At 38.8% G+C, this 23,021-nt stretch overlaps 2 protein-coding genes across 2 annotated transcripts; both read left to right on the top strand.

The window, feature by feature from the left end:
- Positions 1-2,431: 2,431 nt before the first annotated feature.
- ncaph (non-SMC condensin I complex, subunit H) lies at positions 2,432-13,413 on the top strand. Its single transcript, XM_067522379.1, has 18 exons — positions 2,432-2,569; positions 3,320-3,544; positions 4,074-4,164; positions 4,385-4,477; positions 4,890-5,007; positions 5,123-5,271; positions 6,985-7,174; positions 7,325-7,407; positions 7,598-7,791; positions 8,266-8,411; positions 8,703-8,809; positions 10,561-10,680; positions 11,082-11,189; positions 11,316-11,456; positions 11,733-11,843; positions 12,056-12,132; positions 12,698-12,773; positions 13,017-13,413. The coding sequence occupies exons 2-18, from the start codon at positions 3,327-3,329 to the stop codon at positions 13,074-13,076; spliced, it is 2,082 nt and encodes a 693-aa protein (XP_067378480.1). The 5' UTR covers positions 2,432-2,569; positions 3,320-3,326; the 3' UTR covers positions 13,077-13,413.
- Positions 13,414-15,290: 1,877 nt separating this feature from the next.
- On the top strand, positions 15,291-21,422 carry vamp8 (vesicle-associated membrane protein 8 (endobrevin)). Its single transcript, XM_067521702.1, has 3 exons — positions 15,291-15,481; positions 18,834-19,001; positions 19,342-21,422. Exons 1-3 carry the CDS (start codon positions 15,467-15,469, stop codon positions 19,525-19,527), a joined length of 369 nt encoding a protein of 122 aa, XP_067377803.1. The 5' UTR covers positions 15,291-15,466; the 3' UTR covers positions 19,528-21,422.
- Positions 21,423-23,021: the final 1,599 nt, after the last annotated feature.

Raw genomic sequence — 23,021 nt, 5'->3', positions numbered from 1 at the left:
GCTGTATTCTACAGTGAGATATACAACGAGATCTGTTTGTGCTTTGTAGTTGGCAGTTTTATATTTCTAGCTTTCTTTTGTGCATTGCTATGTTTTCTATTGCATTTGCCATTTACCATAAAAAATATTTTTTGACATGAAGAGAATATGGAGCTATTGGTTGTTGTTTAGAAAACTTAAATGTTTGCTAAGTTGCCAATTCGTGTTCTTAAAACAGCACAGTTGTACTGCTAGAAGCACCTCAGGCCGTTGCTGTTACAGTGATGAGGACATTCGTTGCGGTAGCAAGAGGGTTTGTTCGGACAGTAAAATACGAATATATCCTGCATTTCTTTTTGAATTTTATTATCTTTTCCACTATGCCACGTTTTCGTCCTGACCCTGGCCCTCTTGACAGTCCAAGCCTGTTAAAACAAATGACACGACGAATCCTGCCCTTGGTCGATTGATTCTGTTTGCTTTTGTTTTAACATCCCCATCTACCCATTCGCAGCTCTCCTCTTTTTTTATTAATTTTATTAAAAGCACTGGAGCAGTGCAGAGCATATACCTCCTTCATTGACTTGCACCTCAGCCTGTCCTTGCCTTCTTCGACCAGGCAGAACAAAACTATATGTGGAGCCTCCCTGCTCTGTGCACTGTTTGAGTGTCATTAAAGGTAAGTATCCCATTATCTCTGAGCTAACAAGATTATAGTGTCTAAGGCCTCAGAGAGTATGTGCTTGTGTAAAAAAAATGTTAACATGGAGACCCCACTATGGCACATTTTTAAAAATACCTTCAGGCATTAAATGTTACCATCATGTAATAAAAAGAATTAGAGAAGCAGGTAGGCAGAAGGCAGAAGAAATGATAATGCTATTAATAATCATCATCATCCTCCACTAATGACCAGTGGAAATCAAGCAAACATCCTTTGTTGGTTAAAACAAGCTGAGGCTTCTGTCGTAGAGAACTAATTGTCATTGTTGGTGATTGTGTGAAATGTATGTGACAGTGTGTATTAGGTGTAGCTCTTCCATGTTGTCATTTCATTTTTAATGCCATAACCATATAGTACATCTTCCTGAAGTGCCTCTCCTTGGGGGAAGCAAGGAGTTCACAGCATATTCACACACACTTTAGAGGTTTTCCTGTGTTGTAGCTAAAAGGGCCAGACACTGACAGTCGTCTACCAGAAAATTAGGAGTGTGAATATTTAGGGATTGATGTATTAACTACATATTAGTCAGGGATTTGCGTCTGATCCTGTTGGTTAGGATGTACAGTATAAACACCATGAAGTGTCAGACAAAAAAAAAGATCTTTAGGTTATTTCACCATCATATACATACATAAGTCTTGAGGGAATCCAATCAAAAGGCTTCATAATACTCTTCTCTCCTCACTCTGGGCTTTTCTGCACATTTTATACAGGCAAACATTATATATTTTAATTATTCTACTATAAGTTCCCAGAAATTGTCAGATATTATGGAGCCTATGGCAGTTTGTAAAGACCAATGACCAAAGATATGTAAAGTGGTCCCTGCTGGAAAAGTCACTATGTTTAAAAATGCCTAGGAAAGAAACATAGGAAATATCAAAACAATGTCCCAAATCCTACTGGTTCCTGCTTTTTTCCCCACACTATCACACAAAAGAATGAGAATACGCAAGACTGCCCATAGGCCAAGGTAGGTAATTCCCATCAGGCAGACAGGCCACGGTCAAACTACAGCTGTGGCATATTAGTAATATGCTGCCATCTAATTGTTATTTATTATTAGTAAAAACATAAAATAGATCCAAAAGAAGAAATGGATCCACATTCAGGCACTGACCTCCATTCATGCATTCTGTTCGACAGTGATATAAAATATTTGGGGTTTTTTTGTGTTTGTTTGTTTTTTTACAGAATCACTGCTGAGTGCTCTCCAAGTCCCAGCCTGTGTTACTGTGCCTCAACTGGCCGGAGTTCAGCAAACTCTGATGTGTCTTCTAATTGGATATACATGCATTACCTCCAGGTGGTGTTGCAGTAATTGTTCTGATTATGGAACAGAGCAGTCAGGAAATCATAGGACTCATCAAATTGTCAGAGATCGTAAACCTGTTCATGACAACCAAATTAACCTAATGCAACAAAGAAGGCGGAAATGCACATGCAGATTAGAGCTATCAACAATCCTGCAAAGGCGGCTGCATGGAGCCGTATCTCTGCCAAAAGGAAAAAAAGAACAACAAAACAAAATATATGCTGAAAAATAGCGCCAAACAACGAGAAAAGTTCCTTTACAGTGGTAAAACTGTACATTAGAAACCTTCTTTGTAAAATCGAGATACAGAAATAGGAATCTCGTCTTTACGACATTACTTCTCGCGTTTGGCAGGTTTCAAATGCTTTTTCTTAGAAGTGGCAAAAAAACATGGGCGTGGTCTGAACGTCATGACGTGTTATTTTGTTACGTAAACCGTCAGGCGCAAATATTCAAACGTTGGTCTCCGCGAAAACTACAGCCTGCTCTTTCATAAATTGTAAATTATAACAGGTCGAAATACTGTCACACCGGATTTCAGACAATTAGAGGTATGTTGAGTGGGTGAATGACATCTTGTAGAAAAGGGTTTGTGTGTCCGTAAAATATCTAGCCGAGAATGAGAATTTATGTCAGAACACGTTTTTTTGTTAGCTTATGCTAAGTGAGGCTAGTGTTGTTATGCTAGGTTGTATGTACCGTTAAAGGTTTTCTTGTTGTTATCTTCACGTTCAGTTAGTGATGAGCTCAATCATTTACTAGCCAAATGTCCAGTAATAAGATAGCGTTTGGTGTCTCCAAACGTATATTTACCTTATGTCTAGGACGTAATATACGTTTAGAACGTATATAGATCTATTTCCTAGTTAAGCTGAGCATCCTTTTACACAATGGCTGTAGAAATGCAGCTTACGTCATGTAATTCACCACTTTAGTATAAATGGTTGTTTGCACCTAAATTATTTAAGATGTGACCAAATGTTACATGTTGGCTTTTTCCAAAGGAAGGGGGAAAAACTTTGTTTACACTTCTCAAAGCCTGGTAGCGTCTTACACTTCAACCCGTACTAAAGCATTAATATGTGTAACGTTAGTAAATATTAAATACTGCAAGTTGTAATTCAAGTAGGTTTTCTTCCTATGTGCACACATTTATATTTATAATTTCAGTAATTGAATTAAACACTTTATTGCATGAAACCTACTTTATATTTGTCTTTCAAAACATTTAAATAGAAGGTAAATTTTGGACCTTATTTAACATGAAAACTCTGTGATTGTGATTGTTTTTCTAAATGCAGCTATAAGATGAGCGCATCCTCTACACCCGTCTCTCGGGTACGTGCAGGATGGACATCGTCCTCCTTGAAAAACGAGGGTCTGTCCCCTGCAGCTTGCAGCACCCCGCTGCTGGCAGCCTTTCCCGGCAACGATGATGAGAAGGAGCGTCGTCAGCGCCGAAGGTCGAGAGTCATGGACCTTCAAACTGGCCCTGACTCCTCCTTCAATGATTCTGCGTCTCACAGGTAGAATGGAGATTTTGTAAAATTTTCTTCCGATTGTGTTTCAAGGCCCTTAGGGGCGGCTATAGCTCAGTTGGAGGGGCGGCTATAGCTCAGTTGGAGGGGCGGCTATAGCTCAGTTGGTAAAGGCAGTTGCTTACGGACCACAGGGTGAGTGGTTCGATCCCCGGCCCTGGCTATATGTCGAAGTGTCCCTGGGCAAGACCCTGAACCCCTAACAGCCCATTCCCCCTCCCCAGCGATGCAGTGCCGATCCAAGCCCGGTAGAAATTGGGGAGGGTTGCGTCAGGAAGGGCATCCGGCGTAAAAACTGTGCCAAATCAACATGCGGACAATGATCCGCTGTGGCGACCCCGAACTCACGGGATAAGCCGAAAGGAGATCATCATGTGTTTCAAGCATAACTGTGGCGAAAGCTAGTCATGCAATTCTTGTTGTGTAAATTTTAGCATATTTTGTCTTCCGTTGCAATGCTGTCTACCTTCCTAATATGTATATTCAGACCTTAAAGGCAATCTCGTGTTTTATGCAGTGCTGCGGGGACTCCTGCTGCCGTGCCCAAGTTGTCAAATGCACAAATCTCAGAGCATTACTCCACCTGTATAAAACTCTCCACTGAGAATGTGAGTATATGTGTACTGCATGGATGGATGGATAGTTTCTTAATCCCTCTCTTAATTCAGTTGTCTGGATCCCAGAAAAATTTCCCAGGGTTTCAAATTGATAATTACTCTGGAAAAGTAATGTTTTCACTTGGTCTTTTATGTTTTTCATGTGGTTAAGATTTATTACTTTTGAATTCTAGTGTTAAAAGTTAGAATCGTGTCTTTTTCTTTATGGCAGAAAATCACTACCAAAAATGCCTTTGGTCTGCACCTGATTGATTACATGGCTGATATTCTCAAGCAAAAGGATTCTGAGCTCACAAATTTCAAGGTATGAGGGTTGTTTCGTAATCCACTTTATGAGCCTTTGGCGACTCCCTTTATTTCTAATACTGTTTTAGTCATTTCCCTGTTTTAAGATTGCAGTCATGGAGAATACAGAAACAAGCTTTGTAACGGTTTGCCAAGTGTGTCAAAGATGCATTTTGGAATGTTTTTCATCAAATCAGATGGGTGATTTACTTCAAATAAACTGGGTTGCTCAGATGTCTTAAAAGTAGAACTTTCAAGTATTAAAGTCTTGATAGATTGCACTGACTAGCACAGTGATTTATCTGATAGGAAATTGATCCACCTCCTCTGATAAAGTCTGCAACCACCAGAGTTAAGCTGTTCAAAGCTGCAGACACACTATTACGCTGCTTTGATGGAATTGTTGTAATTTTGTGTGTGTCCTCCTCAAGGTGGCAGCTGGCACTTTGGATGCCAGCACAAAGATCTACGCTGTGAGGGTAGATGCTGTTCATGCTGATGCCTACAGGGTTCTGGGTGGCTTGGGGGCCGAAACCAAACCCGGAGAGGGTGAGAACCTTTTCATCTGTATACTGTACAGTGAATTGTGCTGCAACTTTGTCCTGCAGAATGTAAAATGTGATTTACATTATTTGATATATTTATTTTTTGTGTGTATGTGTAGACCATGGTCACAAGGAAGAGGGTGGTGAAGAAGGGGTTGCAGGAGTTGAGGTGACTGCCAAGCAGCCAAAGAAAAAGAGACCTCCAAAGAGGACAGTCGAGCAGAACCTGAGCAATATAAACAGCACAGATTCTGAGAGGAAGTGTGAGGTAAAATGTCAGAACAATTTACGTTAATATGAAACTTACTCTGTTCCAATAGGATGATACTAATAATATGATAAAAATGATAAAAGTAATAATAATCTTTTGCTCGAAGGATTTAATGTTTCTTTTAGCACATTAGAGTTGGGTGTGATATGCTCCACATTGAAGGAACCTTGCACTCATATGAGGTTCAACAAGGGAATAAAATGTGCACAAAAATAATAACAATTGGAATAATAATTCCCAGATTGTTTCTTCTGTTTCTATAGTTTCTTTAACCTCTTGGCCAAAATGATGGGTTAGGTTAAATGGGTGTTTTTCACCCGGTTTGACAAAATAAATGTATAAAAATAAATGAATCCCGTGGTGTAACAAAAAAGAAATGCATTTAACTGCAGCTAAACCATGATCAGCATGTTACCCAATGGTTCTGTATTAATGATAAAAGATACAGAGTGCATATTTGACTCTGGCAGAACAGCAGTAAAGAATTTATGGTAAAGATGTGGCAAAAATGCAGGATAATGGAGGCAAAAGATGTAACAAATTAAACATCCTTGCTGGCACTACGATTGCATGTTGACTGATGTTGACAGTGGTTTATTTGTATATTCTCAGGATATTTCCAGAGCAAGTACAAGCACAACAACAACCTAGTAACATGTAAAAGTGATGTAGGTTACAAGAATAATATGTAAAGTGGTGCCTGTCTTTTACTTTCAGCCCTGTACCGCTATTAATTGTGGAGACTGTATGGAGAGTGAATTTTCCAGTGAGGGAAAGTGACTTATTTAGAATTCTACAAGGCACTTGTTAGTCCTGCTTTCTGACTAATGGTCTATTTTCAGACAAAGTTACTGAAGAAAATGTGGGGATCGTTGAATGCAGTGTCAAATTCACTGTGCTATGTCAGCCGATCAATGACCAGCACTCCAAACGTTTCCTGAGCTTGAAATTGTCTTCGCCTAGCTGTCCAACTCAATGTGCCATGCATACAGAAAGACTATAAAAATAATGCAGTGCAAAGTGGTTCCTGTTAATTTAAAAAATTGATGATTGACTGCCACGATTTGTTTTTTCTCCTCTCCTGAAGGCTTGTGTGCTGTGATTATATGTGACCATCCAGTGTGTTTACCTTGATTAAGTCAGGTGCAAGTAACAAAATAGTGCTACAAGGTGACAACCTAGCTTTACACTGATGTTTCTTTCTTGTCATGGGATTTCTGTGTCTTTCTGATTCTGTGCATCCTGACCTTATTTCCAGCTATCTTGACATTGTCTCAGTGGCCCTCAGTGTTTTATTCTTGAACTTACTTGATAAAGGCTGCTGTAGGCTCTTACTGTAACTCTGCAATGTTAGAACATGAGTAGTGTATAAATAAAACTGAAAAAGTGTGAGCTCATTAGGTCAAAACACCTCAATCCATCATTTATATTTATTACCATAACTAGTTAAAGTGTCATTAGAGTAGCCTACTAGTGATCACTGGAACCTGACCAGTCCCTCCCAAAATTGTACTTACACTCTCTTTTGTTCCACTTTAAGCACTGCATATTAGGTGTGAGTGAGGTGAAGTGGTCATTGTTTTGTGTAGGGGCATTTTTGTTTACATGATGATTGTTCAGTCACTTCTAGTGTATTAAGTATTTTTGACTTCGGTTTTCTCATCGTGTGGCTGTGACCATGGTCATCGGTCATTTTTTTTTCCTGCCCAGGTGGACCCCATGTTTCAGAGGATGGCCTCATCCTTCGATGAGAGTAGCACGGCCGGCGTCTTCCTGTCTGTTCTCTTTAGTGAGGACTGTCGTTGTGAGCTGCTGTTTCCCTCCTATATGAGCCTTCTCCAGTCCAGACCCTCCTACTCTCCTCCACCCAAGCAGACAGTACCCGCATCACCATTCATGGGTGAAAAGCTTTTTTTTTTTTCTTTTCTTTATTTTACCAAAACAAAAAAAGAAGCATTCATTGATCACTGTACCTTTTTTTTTTTTTTTTTTTTAAATGTTTGAGTTTCACCCAACAGTAACGCATCTTTCTGTACTCTGTTTCTGCTAGCTGGGCTGCAGCGTTCCCAGGAGAAAAGCTCCATCTGCCCTTCACTGCAGGACTTCTCATTCACTAGCTGGAACCCCGACCAGGTCAGATAAACCATCCAATACCACAAATACACGAACCTGGATGCCCAGCCTGCAATCCTAGTGCCTAATTACTAACATCTGGTCTCTGAGGACACAGTTGTTGGGGCCATAGCACATTAGGCTGACTTCACTGTCAACATTCATAGGGTCTATATCAATCCTTACTGACTGCCTGCACAACTTCTTTCAGACTATGAATCAGCTCTTAGAGAAGATGAAACAGGGTGAACACGTGTTTGATGTAAATGCTGAGCCTGAGCCCGATCGTGAAGAAGATGACTGTCCTGATTTTGATGCTGACTATGAGGAGGAAGTTGGTTACGGTGAGGATGGATCCAAGGAGCACAAAGAGGGCTGTGAAGCCTCTGGCTCTGGTAAAGCAAGGTAAGATAATGGATTGTGATGCAGTTGAACAGGGAGGATTATTTTCCATTCAGCTATAGAAGCGCTGATACTTTTAGCACAGACCTCTTGATTAATTGATTTGGTCCTGGGATTGTTTTTATATTCCCACGGGGATGATGCATTTTTTTAATTCCCCCCACCCCCCTGCTTCTACTAATGTTTGTTTGAACCCTGTTTTAGGAGGAAAGAATAGCCTCCATTAACTTCTAGAAAAAAAGAGTCCTTTCATGAATTTATATGTAAGCTTACAGTTACTTAAACGTGGGTGGGAGGTAGTGGGGGAGTGGGGGGGCAAAGTAATTGCTTTGTCCATTATCACCAGGAGAGTAACCATTAAATTCATTAGAGCATACTAAATATGTCAAATCCAACTCTTTAAGACTCTGTTGATAGACGGTGAAAATTAGTTCGTATGCATACTGGATTGAACAAATTCTTGTGTTGGTTGTACAGGGATGTGATTCCCATTGGAGAGGGGGACATTGCCACTATGTGTTTGCAGCTGTCCTCTCAGCCCAGAGAGTATTCATACTTCAGCCCCAGAACTATGGCCACATGGGCTGGACCAGGCTACTGGCAGTTCAAGCCAAAGCACAAGTGTGAGTAAAAGTAATGGCCTACCATGATGTCAGAGTAGATATAAGCTGTACTTGAGGATGACATGCTACTACCTCTTATATTTATCCATATACTTTTGTATACTCAATATACACATTTAATAAACATACTTTTGCTTTTTGAGTATTGGAATATGTCTGGGGATAAAAGTGACTTTCACATTTACGCCAGCAGTTATGATGATTTTCTAATCATGCTGCTAAACATGTGTAGATTAACCATTATCTGTCTTATCAGAGTCTGTGTGTTTTTATGTTTTTAATCTTGCACAGTGGACCATTTGCCTGACAAGGAGACACGTAAAAGAAAGCCCAAGAAGACCTTTGAAATAGACTTCACTGATGACGTCAACTTTGACACCTACTTTCGCACCACAAGGGTAAAACCTTTTTTTCTTTTTTAATTCTAAGCACATCAGTGTCTAATGTTAATTCAGTGCTTAGAATTAAAGAAACACAGCAACACATAGAGAAATGTGTTAATTCCTATTCTTGCCAACAGATGAAAAGATCAATAACACTCTCATATCTGCACAATAAAGGTATAACTTGAGGCAGTAGAGTTTCTTTTATATTTTGAGGTTTTCTTTATTTAATAAAACAATATATTGAAAAGTACACTATTTGGCTCAGAGAAGACTGCTGTGTTTGTAGATCTTGTTCATAAAGGGTTGTTTGTTTGTGAATGCAGGAACAAGCTGTATTCACTTACAATGGCTTTAGAGGTTTTCCCGAGTCCATGCAGTGATTCCACTATAGAATCACAGCTGTGTTAATGCACTGCTGCCTGAGGGCTCAAAGATCACAACCATTCACTAGTGGCTTTGGCCTTGTATCTTGTGGACGTACAGTAGATTTCTGGATTCACTGAATGTCTCATTGATATTATGAACAGTAGATGAAAAAATGTCAGATTCTTAGCTATTTTATGTTAAAAGGTTTTTCTTGTAAATGTGGCTTCAGCCTAATATGGCAATTAGAAAAGCACCATGATACACAGTTACATGCCAATTATTATAATGTATTAACTTAAATATTTTGTATATACACCCATAATACATAAATTGTAACACAACTTTTCTGGAAATGGGATTCATGCATGGAATTCATTGTGGTCCAGCCTGAACAGCATACGCAACAAGATCCAACAATAATAATAAACATAATAATGACAATAAATTAGACCTAAACGGTGGTGCCAGGGTTATTCAGAGTCTGTGTAGTGTGGGTGGGCTGTTTGCATATTGACTTTATAAAAAGTAAAATATAGATATGACTGTACATGCAAGTAAAATTTAGGAGCTAAATAATAAATGAGTGAGATCATAACAGTATGGTTCTATACACGGCAGGCAATATTTTGTGGTGTGTTTATGTTCTGCAGTTCAGTGTACAGCTATGACACCTAACAACAGAGTCAGAGGTGGTCTGTCTCAATGTGTTTCATCTATGAAAATGTGGAGGCATTAAGGCTATAACATAACCCTTTGTCGTGTAGTAGCCATGGCAACGCATCATTCAGCACTTGGGGGATCATTTCCGATGCAGCTGGTGTCAGTCATCAGCTCGGGAAATCTCCTCTTTTATGTCTCACCTCAGGATATCTGGTTTTAGCTGTTAGTTAGTCTGCATGATTATCTTATCAACTACAAAGGAATTTATAATCATTAGCATTACCTACTATTGAAACGTTAGACCAACTTTTGTATTTTTTATGTGACTTGACCATAAAAGGAAAATTCTAAGCTTCCTCGGAGCAGATGACAGCACAAGAGCAGCATGGCAGTTACTAATAAACCAGCCCTTTGTTTATAATGCTGACATTGCTCTTCTCATGAATTGTTTATGAACATTGCAAAATTTAAATCACTGATAGTTTCGGTCATAAACCTGTCAGGAAACCTCCATTTGTTGATCTGAGAACAGTGTTCTCTTGAAACACATCTCTGCAATTTTAATTCATGTAATTCGGGTCAATGAAACTTGACATAAAAGAAATCATAAAATCGCTTTACTTAATGATGACACTGTCTGTAGGGATTGTCGAGATTGACCAGAATCTATACATTCAGTCAAATCATGAAGTTGTCTGTCTGAACTGAATCTGACTGCCCCTGCTGTCCCTTCACAGGCTGCCACCACTAACAGCAAGTCTGCGCTCAGTGCCAGCAATAAGAGGACGACTCTGCCAGCCGACTTCCAGTTTCCCCCAGAGACGCTCTCCCAGCTTAGCCTCAAACCCTCCAGCTCGGTAAGGCTTCAGTGCTCCTGTCAGCTGACAGCCCTAGTTGATATGCTTGAAAATAAATATGCAATAAAGATCCAGATGATCCTGGATCAATGTGGGCAATTTTTTTAAGCAGACCAACAGAAAATCTGAGTTTGTGTGGGATCATTGGATATAAATGAGACATTTCTGTCTAGCCATGCACAAAGGCAAGTGAGAGGTCAACTTAAAACAAGAAGAGCAGAAGTATTTGATTTCTGGGTTATTGTTCCGAAAATGTACAGCAGTCACAGCTGTATGAGCATGACTCAAGGTAATGAACTTTATGGTAAATTAGGCCTTTTTCAAAAGTGAGACATACCCTAACTAAATAAAGATCATTGGTATATTATTAAGAAGAATGTGTTTGATATTGTTTGTCCTAGTTGAGTCAAGAATGCCAGAAGAGGTTGTCTGGAGAGCTTGGAGAAGGCATTGGAGACTATGACTATAACAACGCCAATGACACAGCCAACTTCTGTCCAGGTCTTCAGGTCTGAAACACATTTTTTTATATGGCACCAGGCTGATGTACTGCCTCCGAACCAAACACTGTACTGTGAAAACTTCTAATATCCTGAGGAATTTTTGGACGTGTCTTTATCCATCTTCCTCCTCAGGGCAGCGACAGCGATGACGATGTTGAAGGGTTTCCCGGGTCAGACGACACACAGGCTTCAAGTGACAGACCCCCACCCTCTCAAGATCTAGAGGGTGTCTCCACCTATGGGGAGGACGATCTGGTGCCTGAACCACACAGGGTTAGTAACAAAAGGTTTAAGTGCAGTTTATACCATATGTGGCTCTTTTTCTAAGCAGTATGTCTAATACTTTTAAGACACATGAGACAACCTTGAATAATATATGGCTGTGACTAAAGCTCCTTTTAGTGGATTTGTACTCACTGACATAATTTACAATAAGTGATTCTAAATGTAAAATACACTTGGGAACCCTCAAATCATCATGAATTTCATGTTTTTAAATAATTAAATTCTTTACTTTGTTTTATACTGAAGTCACTGCTTGTTCTTTAGGTCAACAAGATTGAGATCAACTATGCTAAGACAGCAAAGAAAATGGACATGAAGAGACTCAAGAACAGCATGTGGAATCTCCTGACTGACAGCCCAATAAAACCCACCGAGGTAAAGGGCACCAACAGAGTAGCATTTTTTTTTTTTACATCTCTAGATACACAAGATAGTCAGTTGATCAGCTTGAGTTTTTAAAACACGTGTGTTCTGTCACTGCTCACATTTGGTAGGTAGAGCAGACATGTAGCCAGAGTTGTAGCTGTTGATCTGGTTGGTTCTGTGTGTAGAGGTCCATTTTTATTATGATTTCATGTTCACTGCAGGTGGTGGAGACTGCGGAGAACCCAGAGGTGTGTGGGGAGAAAGTCTTCAGTCAGACAACGAAGACACTTCTTCAAAGGTACCAGCAGACCTCCTACCATGCCAGCCAGTGCACGGCACTAATGAGGAATCATAATGACTAATGAATAACACAGCATGCAATTCTACGTGGACATGGTAGATTTTACCACCTTTTTCCACTGTTGGAGTTGGTGATTTGATATGGACGCTGTCCATATTCCTATGAACATCATGTATAGTGTTATATTGATGTTGCCACTATGACCATATTATCACTGTAATTGTTCCTAAATGAGAGTTTATTGTATCTTTAAATGGAAACAAGACCGTATGCAAATTATGACGAAGAAAAAAAAAATTTGCAAAGTTTGTTTGTTTATTTTTTGCACTGCCCTTTTAAACTAGGAATTTCATTACATTTTGTTGAAGGATATAAAGGACACGACTGGGATGATTATGATGGGCGACATTAATACATTTAGTCATGCATCACTACAACACCAACATGCTTGAAATCCCACTAAGCTGATTAAACCAGCTGACTGCATATGTTAAAAACTACAATTTCCTTCACAGCTCCTAACATGAAATTCTGTTGTCTTTCTCTCATTGTGCTGGTCCAGATTGCCAAACACGATGGCTCAGAACCTCTCAGTGCCTCTGGCATTTGTAGCACTGCTGCATCTTGCCAATGAAAAGGTGAGTGCACTGCATTCATTCACAGCAATTGTAAGTAGCTTTGGTCTTTTTGTTCTGATGTGCATAAGTAGTTTCTTTAGCCATTTTCCCCCGTAGCCACATCACATTAAATAAACCTGTTGGACATGTCGAGTGAAATTAATTCATCCCAGAGCCCTGCACATCCCTTCCACACGCCCTACCCATTGTTAACTGGTAATCTGTACTTTTGTGTGTGTGTGTGTGTGTGTGTGTTTGTTACAGAATTTAGAGCTGGTGAAAGTTGACGACATGTCCGATATCATCATTCGTCAAGGCCACTGAGCCAATGAGTTTTGTGTTGTTTTGGGGGGGAAATGAATGATGAAGTGAGAATAAGTGCTGTTTTTTTCTGCTATTCTTCTCTGCTATTCTCTACCTTTCCATCTCGTTTTACTTCATGTCAAATGTTTCTCTCATTTGGATTTTAATAATGTTTTTATCCTGTTGTTGCAAATATGTAATAAGGAATTGCTCCTTGAGTAGTGATAAAAATATTACTTCTTATTCTGTGCTATTAATGTTTATCCTTTTTGTAGATAAATTAACTGCTCAATCACTGCACAAAACATATATATTGTCTAAAGAAATAAACCCCTTTTCTAAAACGCTTGCCTTCGACTCCTACTGCCAAAAAGACAATGAACAGTATTTTTAGCACAATTACAAATGCCTGATGGGCTAATATGTCTAGAATGAGCATGTGGTGGATTATTAATATCTCTGATTCAGAGCAGCCAGGGGCTATCCTGAGATGTGTCAGCAGCTATTGTGCATTTTGTTCTCACCAGTGAAACCAGTTGGCCTGACTGGTTCTACTGGCTGGGTGGAGCTCAGTATGCCATCAGTACCTCAAGTACCTACAGTAGGGGTGGGAGATACACATCTGAACAGCCTTAAGGATTTCATGACAGTTTGTAAAATTTTTATAGTAATTGTGTTTCTCAAGTGGGTGTAGAAACAGAAATTGTATCTTTATGAAAATAGGTCAGTGACATGGGACTTTTTTTTATGATGCCTTGCAAAAGTATTCAAACCCCTTATACTTTTTTCACATTTTGTCCTATTACCACCACAAACATGTATTTTATTTCAATTAAATGTGATAGGCCAACACAAAGTCACACATAATTGTGAAGTGAAAAGAAAATGATAAACAGTTTTCACAATTTCTTAAAAATAAATATCTGAAAAGTGTGGCATGTATTTTGTATTCAGACCCAGAGTCAATACTTTGTAGAACCACCTTTCCCTGCAAGTCTTGGGGTTTGTCTCTACCAGCTTTGCACATCTTTGCCCATTCTTCTTTGCAAAATAGCTCAAGCTCAGTTAAATTGGATGGAGAGCAGCAATTTTTAAGGCTTGCCAAATATTCTTAGTTGGATTTAGGTTTGGACTTTGGGCCATTCTAACACATGAATATGCTTTGATCTAAACCATTGTAGCTCTGGCTATATGTTTATGTTCGTTGTCCTGATGGAAGGTGAACCTCCGTCCAAGTCTCAAGTCCCGCAGACAGGTTTTTTCTTCGAAGATTGCCCTGTATTTGGCTCCATCCTTCTTCCCCACAACTAGGTTTGAGCTGCGGGGAGGCACTCATAGGCACTCATCATTTTATGTTTCTCAACTCCCACTAGCAATGCAACATACTGAGAAAAGACCATCAAGGAAATATGAGCACTGCTTGTGTCATTTTCCAGAAGTGGACAGAGCAGCTTCCAAGAGCATCATTAATAAGTAGAAAGAAAATTCCTTGCAACCATAAGAGTTTACAAAACATGAATTTACAAAACATGCTAAAATTGTAACCACTGGGCAAATGTGCTAATTATTTCATTTTTTTTTCTTGTGTAACAAACAAAATATCACTTGCTGAATATAGGAGTAAAAGTGTGAAATCAGGAAATGTACTTAAATCTAACTTTTTTATTAGGATATAAAGGCACCAAAGATTATGATTATGAAAACAAAAGAATTAAGATTTACGCACCTTAGAGCCTTTTGTTCCGCACACAAAAAAACAAAATTCCATAAATTGTTGGATAGGTTTATCTCAGTGATTCACTAAGTGGGCATGAGACGCCATCCCGAGGTAAAAACAGGTACACGTGTCAAGTTGATGCTTTTTACAGGAGCAAAGAAAATACAGGTAGCCGCCTTCAAAATAAAAGCGCGTGTTGGCTTAAGAAAATACTGTCAATTCATTTATTTTAGTGAACATATAATAGAAATATTGGCCTGGGAAAATCCATGGTCTATAAAATACACTGAAATAATAATAACTGTCTTAGACTCAAGTGTTTGCTCTTGTATTAAGTAGAAAGTATTTCTATGCAAACGTTCTCGGTAATACTTTTACAGGCTTTTGTGCAATTGCACTTACAACTGAACACAACGTTCCTCAAGAAAAGGAGCTTTACAAGTGCTTTATTTACAAAGAGAAAAATCCGGAAGTTGTGTCCGTTTTATGTTAAAGTGAAGCGAAGCGATAGAATTCAGATTGCCGGATAAACACAACCAGGAAGTTGAACAGACAGGAAACATTTTTGCTTCGGTGGAACGTCGGACTCTCAGGTCTTAGAAAGAAAAGTTTTAGAAGGTTTTAAATAATAACGTCAACTCAAAAGTGAGTTGATTCGTTTAGCCTACGCCCAGAGGACACTGTTTGCACCATCATGGACACCGATCCGGTAGGTGCTAATAGCTGAAGCTTGTGTTTTTATTGTTCAGAAAGTCGCTCCGACCTCACTGCGCTGAACGTCAGACGAGCCGACGAGCAACTGGTGTATTTCCACATAGAAGAAGTTACAGTCGACTTAAAAGTATTGCAGCATCTCTGAAAACCACGGGAAGAAGTCGACACATGAATGTAACTTTTGGTTGGAGAGCAAAAGTCCCCTAAAAGTAAAGGTTAGCGTTAACGTTAGCCTACATCAAATGGCCTAACGCTCATTCGGCACTGCTGGAACCTGTAGTCCACTTAAGGTGGAAACCTTGTTTTTTTTTCTGAGTCATGCCAACAATTTTCCACTTAAGCTAAGCAAACCATCTCACATGAAAGCTTTCATATAAACACGTATTGCATTGAGTACCTGACTGTCATATAGTTCCTAAAGCTGTCTCCTTTACTGTCGTTTGAGTCTGGGGCATGAAGCCACATTCCACTGAAAGAAGCCAGCCAACTCACTTTGGGATAAAACCCCACCACAGCATCACTGTGCACCCAATGTTTTAAATTAGAAACGTGGTAGATCATTTCTGGATCACCTCAGCCCTTGAGGAAGTTCGAGTTTATTCAAAAAGTCTCATTAAGGACACGAGTGATTCATAATGTAAACAGAAAATGAATAGAATAACAACAACATGCAAAGGTGAGATGATAGAAACCTGAATTCAAAGTCTTAACTCATTATTTCTCTTCCCACAGTTCTGTGATTTCCCTTAAGTCCGATACTAAGCACAGATCACTTATTATTAATGTAACTTTAATGTTTGGTATTGAAAATAAAATGTAGCATTGAAAACAAAACCTAAACTAAAAATTTCATCAATCACATTAAAGCAGTTGTATGAAAAAAAAAAAAGTTTCGTGTTGGCACTGAAGTAAAGTATTAGTACAGAAAAGCTGCACAAAATCCTTAAACACAAATATAAAAAATACAAGCTTTGAATAAAAAAGTAAATCTAATGAACTGCTGGTTAATCCTAGTAGTATTCATGTTTTGCGACTGGCACAAATGTGAAATCTATGTTTTATCACGTCTGATTTCGTCAATGTTAAAAAATAAATAAAATCCTCTCGGATAACAACACTAACTTCTGGAATGTCATTAAGAAACACAAAAGAATACATAAATATAAAAAGTAAATGAGATTAGCCATGTTATCTATATTTACAGAAGTAGTGTCAGTGCAAATGTTTTAAAGCTGAGACTTTGTTTTAGTATTTTCAGTTCTAGATGTTAAAGTCCGTTTTCTGGTTGCATAGACTATCGGTATGAAACTGTAGCTTCCTCTGCTAAACAGTTAATAACCGTGGCTTCTGTGGGTTTTTGACATTGCCTTCCTTCTTTTTGAAGGGTCAGGGAAAGCTTTGAATTTCAGTCTGCTGTGTTTAACTCAGCTGGACTGATGGCAAGAACTAAACCCACAAACAGTGTGGTCCTGTCTTATGCAGCATTATTAGGCACTTTTACTGTGGGTCAGTATTTATTTAACATTAAAAAACGTCAGTGTCTGCATGTAGTATTCAGATCTTTCAAACCTTGTCATGTGCACTCACAGATAAGGCTCATTATGCATTTGACTAGATTAGTGTTTGAGCAACCAGGATTTCGTGTGCTTTGCATTTACAGCTGCAGTCAAACACTTTAACAGGAAATATTAGATTTATCTCATTCACATTTTAGAAAGCACTTCTTAATGTGTCATACTTATTCCTTATCCATTAGCTGAATGTGTCTTACAGGTGTTTTCTTTTCCAGGCTTTTGAGCTGTCGAGTTTTATTGGAGTCAGTTTCTGTCTCACAGACGTTTTGGGGTGAACCCTCAACAAGTCTTACAACAGCTCACATAGTTGAAAAGCATAATTATTTGTAGCCGTCAGTGCATGAACATCCTGCACAGGGCATGTTTCTGCCTCCTTCTTTCTGTGAAAGTTGATACTCGATAGTTGTCAGCCATTCAGTGTGGTTCCCTGAACTGCCAGCACTGGCACAGGAAAAGGAAAACCAACCTGGCTTATATGGCAGGCGAATAAAAGCAGAGTTAAACAGGATGCACAGCAAAGGGATCTGACTCGAATGTTGAAATGTGTGATGTAATGTGGAGATAAGGAACAAAACTATGTCAAGTGAAACACTAACGACAACATGAATTATACATGACCAATAGCAGTGTTTACCAAAGCAGGCTTCACTAAAGACAGGAGGGAACAACTGGAGAGAAGGTAGACAGCACGTGACGCGTGGAAAAACCTCCTTTGTTTCCTAGAGACAGTTTAGTTTACAGTCTCCTGCTGGCTCGTAAGGCTTTTAAGTTACTGTAAATACACTTATGAGACTCACACCGCGCACACACACACAAAAATGTATAAAGCATTTCTGCTCTAAAATGACACCTATGACTGTGAGATCACAGCTTATCTTTCTGTTGAATGTAGACCAACTATAGCAGGCGTTCCCCGAGATGTGAAACCAGTCGGGCCTGAGGGACTGAAAGGTCCTTCTAAGCTACCACCAGAATGATTTTTAGATCGTGGTGGCACCAGAAAGATGCATCCAACCAACAATACATGCATAGGTCAGGCAATATCCAGCATTAAAGAAGATTTTTTGTGCTAGGATCAAACAGGAGTTCATCTGTTGGTAGTAGTAATAGTAGTGGTGGTTGGGTACCATTAGCTAAACTAACTCAGCTAACTCAACTAACTCAAGCCATCAATGACCATTCTGCAAGGTAAGATTTAGCAATTCCGGAGGCACAAATCAATGTCAGCAGCAGTGTTGGATCACTACAACAGTATTGGAAAGTTGCAGAGCTTGTCCAGCTAAGGCATCTAATGTTGCTGCTCTTTTCTCTACTCAGATTCCAACATCGACAGTACTGTAAATTCCTCTAATGTTCTCTTGGCTTCCATTTACCTCATGCAACAGAAGACACTCATGGAGAAATATTCAGTTTGGATTTGGTCCATATCTGCCTTACAGTGCATATAGTTTCATTCACAATAATAACACACAGTCATAATAAAACTCCATTTTTGTTTTTGAAGAGGTGTGGATTGAGGTTGATAGTCATTTTGTAATGTTTCTGTTATTTTATCGATTTTTCGGTTAGAATGAGTAACGGAAACATAGCCTAGAATAGTTTGGCCACAGAAAACATGTACAGGCCAATCACTTAGACCTTAATCTGTTGTGATTTTGTGATCCAGATATTATATACAAAGTAAAAAAAAGGACCTGACAAAGACTTCAGTTTAATAGGTGCATTAAAATGAAGTTTGAATGTCTTACAACGTGCTTTTGTTTCCAATCCCAGGAGCGGGGTGGAATGGCCGCAGCACCGGAGCCACAGGACAAAGTACAGACTCTGAAGGATCAGGTAGATGGAGTGAAAAACATTATGACACAGAATGTAGACCGGATCTTGGCCCGAGGAGAGAGACTGGACGATCTCATGGGCAAGTCAGAGGACCTGCAGGCAGGGGTCAGTCAAACCAAAGAAGTTTTTTTTTCTTCTTTCCCTTTGATGTTGATTTTGTGTGTGTGTGTGTTTGAGAACTTAGTATATTTTTTGCATTAAAACAACAAAACAATTATGAAATTTAGAAAAAGAAAAAGTGAGTTAACTTTCAGTTAACCAAAGCTCACTGAATAATATTTTATTATAGATTTTTTTTTTAATTTTGTGTAAAATTGTTAATACATTTTTAAAAAGCAAAAAAACATGTTATTTTGACAGGGAGGTGAAAAGAAAGTGAATGAGCCTACTTGATATAAGTGACATTCTTGATGCTAACACCACCTCTGCCCCTCTCCCTGTTTAGGCTCAGCACTTCAAACAGACGTCTCAGAAAGTAGCTCGTTCCTATTGGTGGAAGAACGTCAAGCTGATCGTGGTCATCATAGTGATCGTCCTCATCGTCGTCCTGATCATCATTCTGCTGGCCACCGGAGTTATCCCTGTCAGTTCCTCCCCGCCCCCTGTAGTCCCTCCCTCCTCTAAGCCATAAACAGACGCACATATGTACATAGAATCAAATCGGAAACCAACATATTCCTATTGCACAGTATATACAGTAATATATAGACTAAAGCTAATCAGCTGTGTTGCAAAACCTTAACTTTTTCTGAGTTAGTTTCTTCTGGGGAGCTTCTATTGGATTTCACAGACTTTATGCTTTGGTTTAAGGAACTTTAAGGATACAAAGGTTTTTTTTAAATTGTCAGGCACAATTGCACCCTAACCAGTCTTGAATGTGACAAATGAAATAAAATAACAAGGTCTGACCACAGAAAAACACTGTTCCTAAAGGGCTCTTCGTATAACCACCACCATCGGCTCACTTGAATGTTTTTCCCTGTTGTTTCATTGTCACAACGAGGAGGTTACTTCTAATTTGTAGATGGAAATAATCATCATGTATTCCTTATCTTGAGTGTTGTAACTCACCTATGTACATCTTTATAGGGAAAGTTTCTGTAGTTTTTAAAAATGATAAATGCAGTGTCTAAAAGACCTCTGGCTTAATTGCACCAACCACAGAACTAATTTTTAGGTCTTATATATTTAGTGAAAAGCTGAATTATGTATTGTATATGTATGTTACCATATGTGGCCTTAGTCCCTTTAAAAGTGCTTCCATTTTCCTCGTTTTCAAGCAATATAAAAAAAAGGGTTTATTAGTACTGCTTTGGTTCTTTATCTCCTTAATTGGTGTTTGAGGCAGCATGTACATAGTGCACATAATTAAACAGCTGTTTCAATGCACAAATAACATCTGTTTGTCTTGGTGCGATTCAAATGATCAGCAGAACAGAGAAATTAACCTTTAAATTTGTTATTTGTGCTTTGAAAGTAACGACGGGACCTCAGAAAAGCAGCACGCCATTTACAGTTATGTGAGGCAGAAATGCGCAGCCTTTTCTAAAATGGAATTTAACACAGAATTGTAGATTTGTGCAGATAATGCTGTGCAGTATCAGCAGCTTTGTTTAGCCGATATGCTGATTTATGTCCCTCACAGGCTTTGTTACTTAATTTACCAGCAGCCCACCAGGGTCAGCTGTTACAGCTTTTTATTCTCTACAGAGATCAGGATCAGTCTTCACAAGCCAATCAGCTGGGAGAGATGAATCACAGATCCTGTAGCACCACCTGCTGGGCCCATGTCATCCAACAGGCCCACACAGTCCCACATTACAGCCTGAAATGAATATTCCAAAGCATAGTGTGCATGTTTCAAAATGCACATGTGAAACAACGATCTCACGTGTCTATTAACCCTTCTGTTACATCACTAGTTTTGCTTCAGAGAGGTCAAAATTAAAATTATGATGAACTATGTATATTCAGCCCGTTCTCGCCTATATGTGTATCTGCCACACTCTTGGACCAATGTGTTACTACATGTATCTGTTCTTTAGCGGGTATTTATTTAACGCTTAAAGATTTGTGTTCTTTCTTTTTTTTTAATCAAAAAGAACTAATAAAAGTAGTATGTGTTTGCTGTACAAACGGATCATCCAGAGGGATTTGTCATGAAGACATGATGATTTTCTTAAAGTAAAAAATCATGTAAGGCTGTCTTGGAACTAAATTACTATTGGGTTTATTTAACATGTACCTGAGTGCAGTAGTTCTAATTTAAATGCCCAACAGGCTGATAACTTCCTGATTGATGCATTAGGCTACATTCTGTTCTTGCAGGCTTCAGTTACAGCAGGTCTGTTAAAGGCTTTTTTTCCCCAATGTTTTTGATTTGAATACTGTAAAACATCTACCAGTACCCGCTGGCCTGTAAGTAAGATTTTTATTAGCTGGTTTCCCAGTGGTCTTATTTTGATGGTTGGTGTTAATAAACTATTTTAATTGTCTGAATCTGTAATAAATAGAATTTACTTGCAATGGCTTCTCTTCATTTGCTGTTTGTTGAACTGCCATAAGAGTCCAGCTCATCTCCTGCTTGCTTGCAGACAAAAGGCAGGTGGCAGCCAGTGGGTCAGCTGGTCTACACCCTCTAGCTGGGCAACTGTGTACATGTTTTGTCATATGACCATACATTTAGGAAGCACCCATCATTTCTAACTTGCTATGAAGAAGAGAAACACATGGCAGAAGTAACAAAGATTTTCTTTACCTTACCAACAAAATACTGTTTTTTGTGTACATTGTTACCATGTCAGGTAAAATAGAACAAATTTTATACATTTTTTCATTTACTTAGCTAAAGCTTAACCTGGGTTTCCCACGAGAGGCAATTTTCCTATAAAAAGTATTTACCCATTACTGTGGGGTTAATTGAACCATAAAATTGCACTTTTCAATTCTCCTGGTTTCTTGAAAACTCACCTTTGTTATAAGCACACACATATTACCCCACTCTCCCCCAGAGTAGATACACAACTAAGCAACAGCACAAATAAAGTCAGTCTGTGAAAGCATCTTATAATGTATTGGTACATTTCAAATTTAGACCACTTAAACCAAACCATATATGACCCAAGACAAGGGTCATATCAGCAGTGGCTTCAGATATTAAGCAAAAAAATAAAAGATTAGAACGTCTGCTCTGAGGAAACCAGTTTCTGATGTTCTCACAAGTGATGCAAAACATATTTTGGCTTTTAGGGCTGCTAACAGAATTTGTGTTTAAAATTATAACCTACTCTGACTGAACTGTGTTGCATGCTTCGAATACAGTGTTCCTATAACTACAACTAGTACAAATCACACCAAGAGACTGTACTTGTTCTGTGTTACATACATTGTTGTTTCGTTTAATTACCCTCGGGTGTTGCCTCTTTTCTCAGATTTCTGTTAACATAATCTGGGGAAACCTGTCTGACTTCTTGTTGTTAGTCTCGGTTCCTGATTAAAATTCACACAGCAATCACAACATCCCCCGGAAGAGTTTTACATCATTAGGAGTTCAGATAATGTTGTGAGGACTTGGAAGGAAGTAATGTTAACCTAAAATGGGACAAATAAGATAGAAAACTACACAGAACAGGTCGTTGCTAAGCAATAGTTAATAGGAGTTATTAGGAAGGGGAGATGAATACTTAAGCAAGGTTTCCGGGGAGATGGAAAATATACATATGGGCAGTAAAGGTGATCCAGCTGCAGCAGAGTGCATATCCAGACCATGAGATAAGAGTTGTAGGTTAAATTTAATCTAAAAGTGTTGAAAAATAATCTTTTAACTCAACTGGAATAAGAATGGGACAATTCATCATCTGATCATCTGATTTTATCCAAGATGTGTTTAATCAGAAGTGTTCTCTTGTAAGTGTGTTAATACATTTCCATTCGTTTCACACGTTTATTACCTACATTTTCTAAACACTTAACATGCATGTGGCCTTATGCATTGTGACTCAAAATGTTGTTGTATAGATTAACATCTTGAGGTTGTTTACTGGATGTAAAATGTTTGCACTGTTCGAATTTCCTCTTTAATTAATTAATTGGATAATTAATGGGATGGGAGTACAAACGTACAAA

Source organism: Channa argus, chromosome 11, assembly GCF_033026475.1.
Source record: "Channa argus isolate prfri chromosome 11, Channa argus male v1.0, whole genome shotgun sequence".
Classification (NCBI taxonomy): domain Eukaryota; kingdom Metazoa; phylum Chordata; class Actinopteri; order Anabantiformes; family Channidae; genus Channa; species Channa argus.
This window is presented reverse-complemented; position numbering and strand designations above follow the sequence as displayed.

What these genes read in the sequence shown, in the direction of transcription:
- ncaph (XM_067522379.1), top strand. Translation starts at nt 3,327, where the DNA reads ATGAGCGCATCCTCTACACCCGTCTCTCGGGTACGTGCAGGATGGACA. An exon ending in TAAAACTCTCCACTGAGAAT is followed by an intron (nt 4,165 to 4,384) that starts GTGAGTATATGT and finishes TCTTTATGGCAG; the next exon opens with AAAATCACTACCAAAAATGC. An exon ending in ATTCTGAGAGGAAGTGTGAG is followed by an intron (nt 5,272 to 6,984) that starts GTAAAATGTCAG and finishes TTTCCTGCCCAG; the next exon opens with GTGGACCCCATGTTTCAGAG.
- vamp8 (XM_067521702.1), top strand. An exon ending in CAGAGGACCTGCAGGCAGGG is followed by an intron (nt 19,002 to 19,341) that starts GTCAGTCAAACC and finishes CTCCCTGTTTAG; the next exon opens with GCTCAGCACTTCAAACAGAC.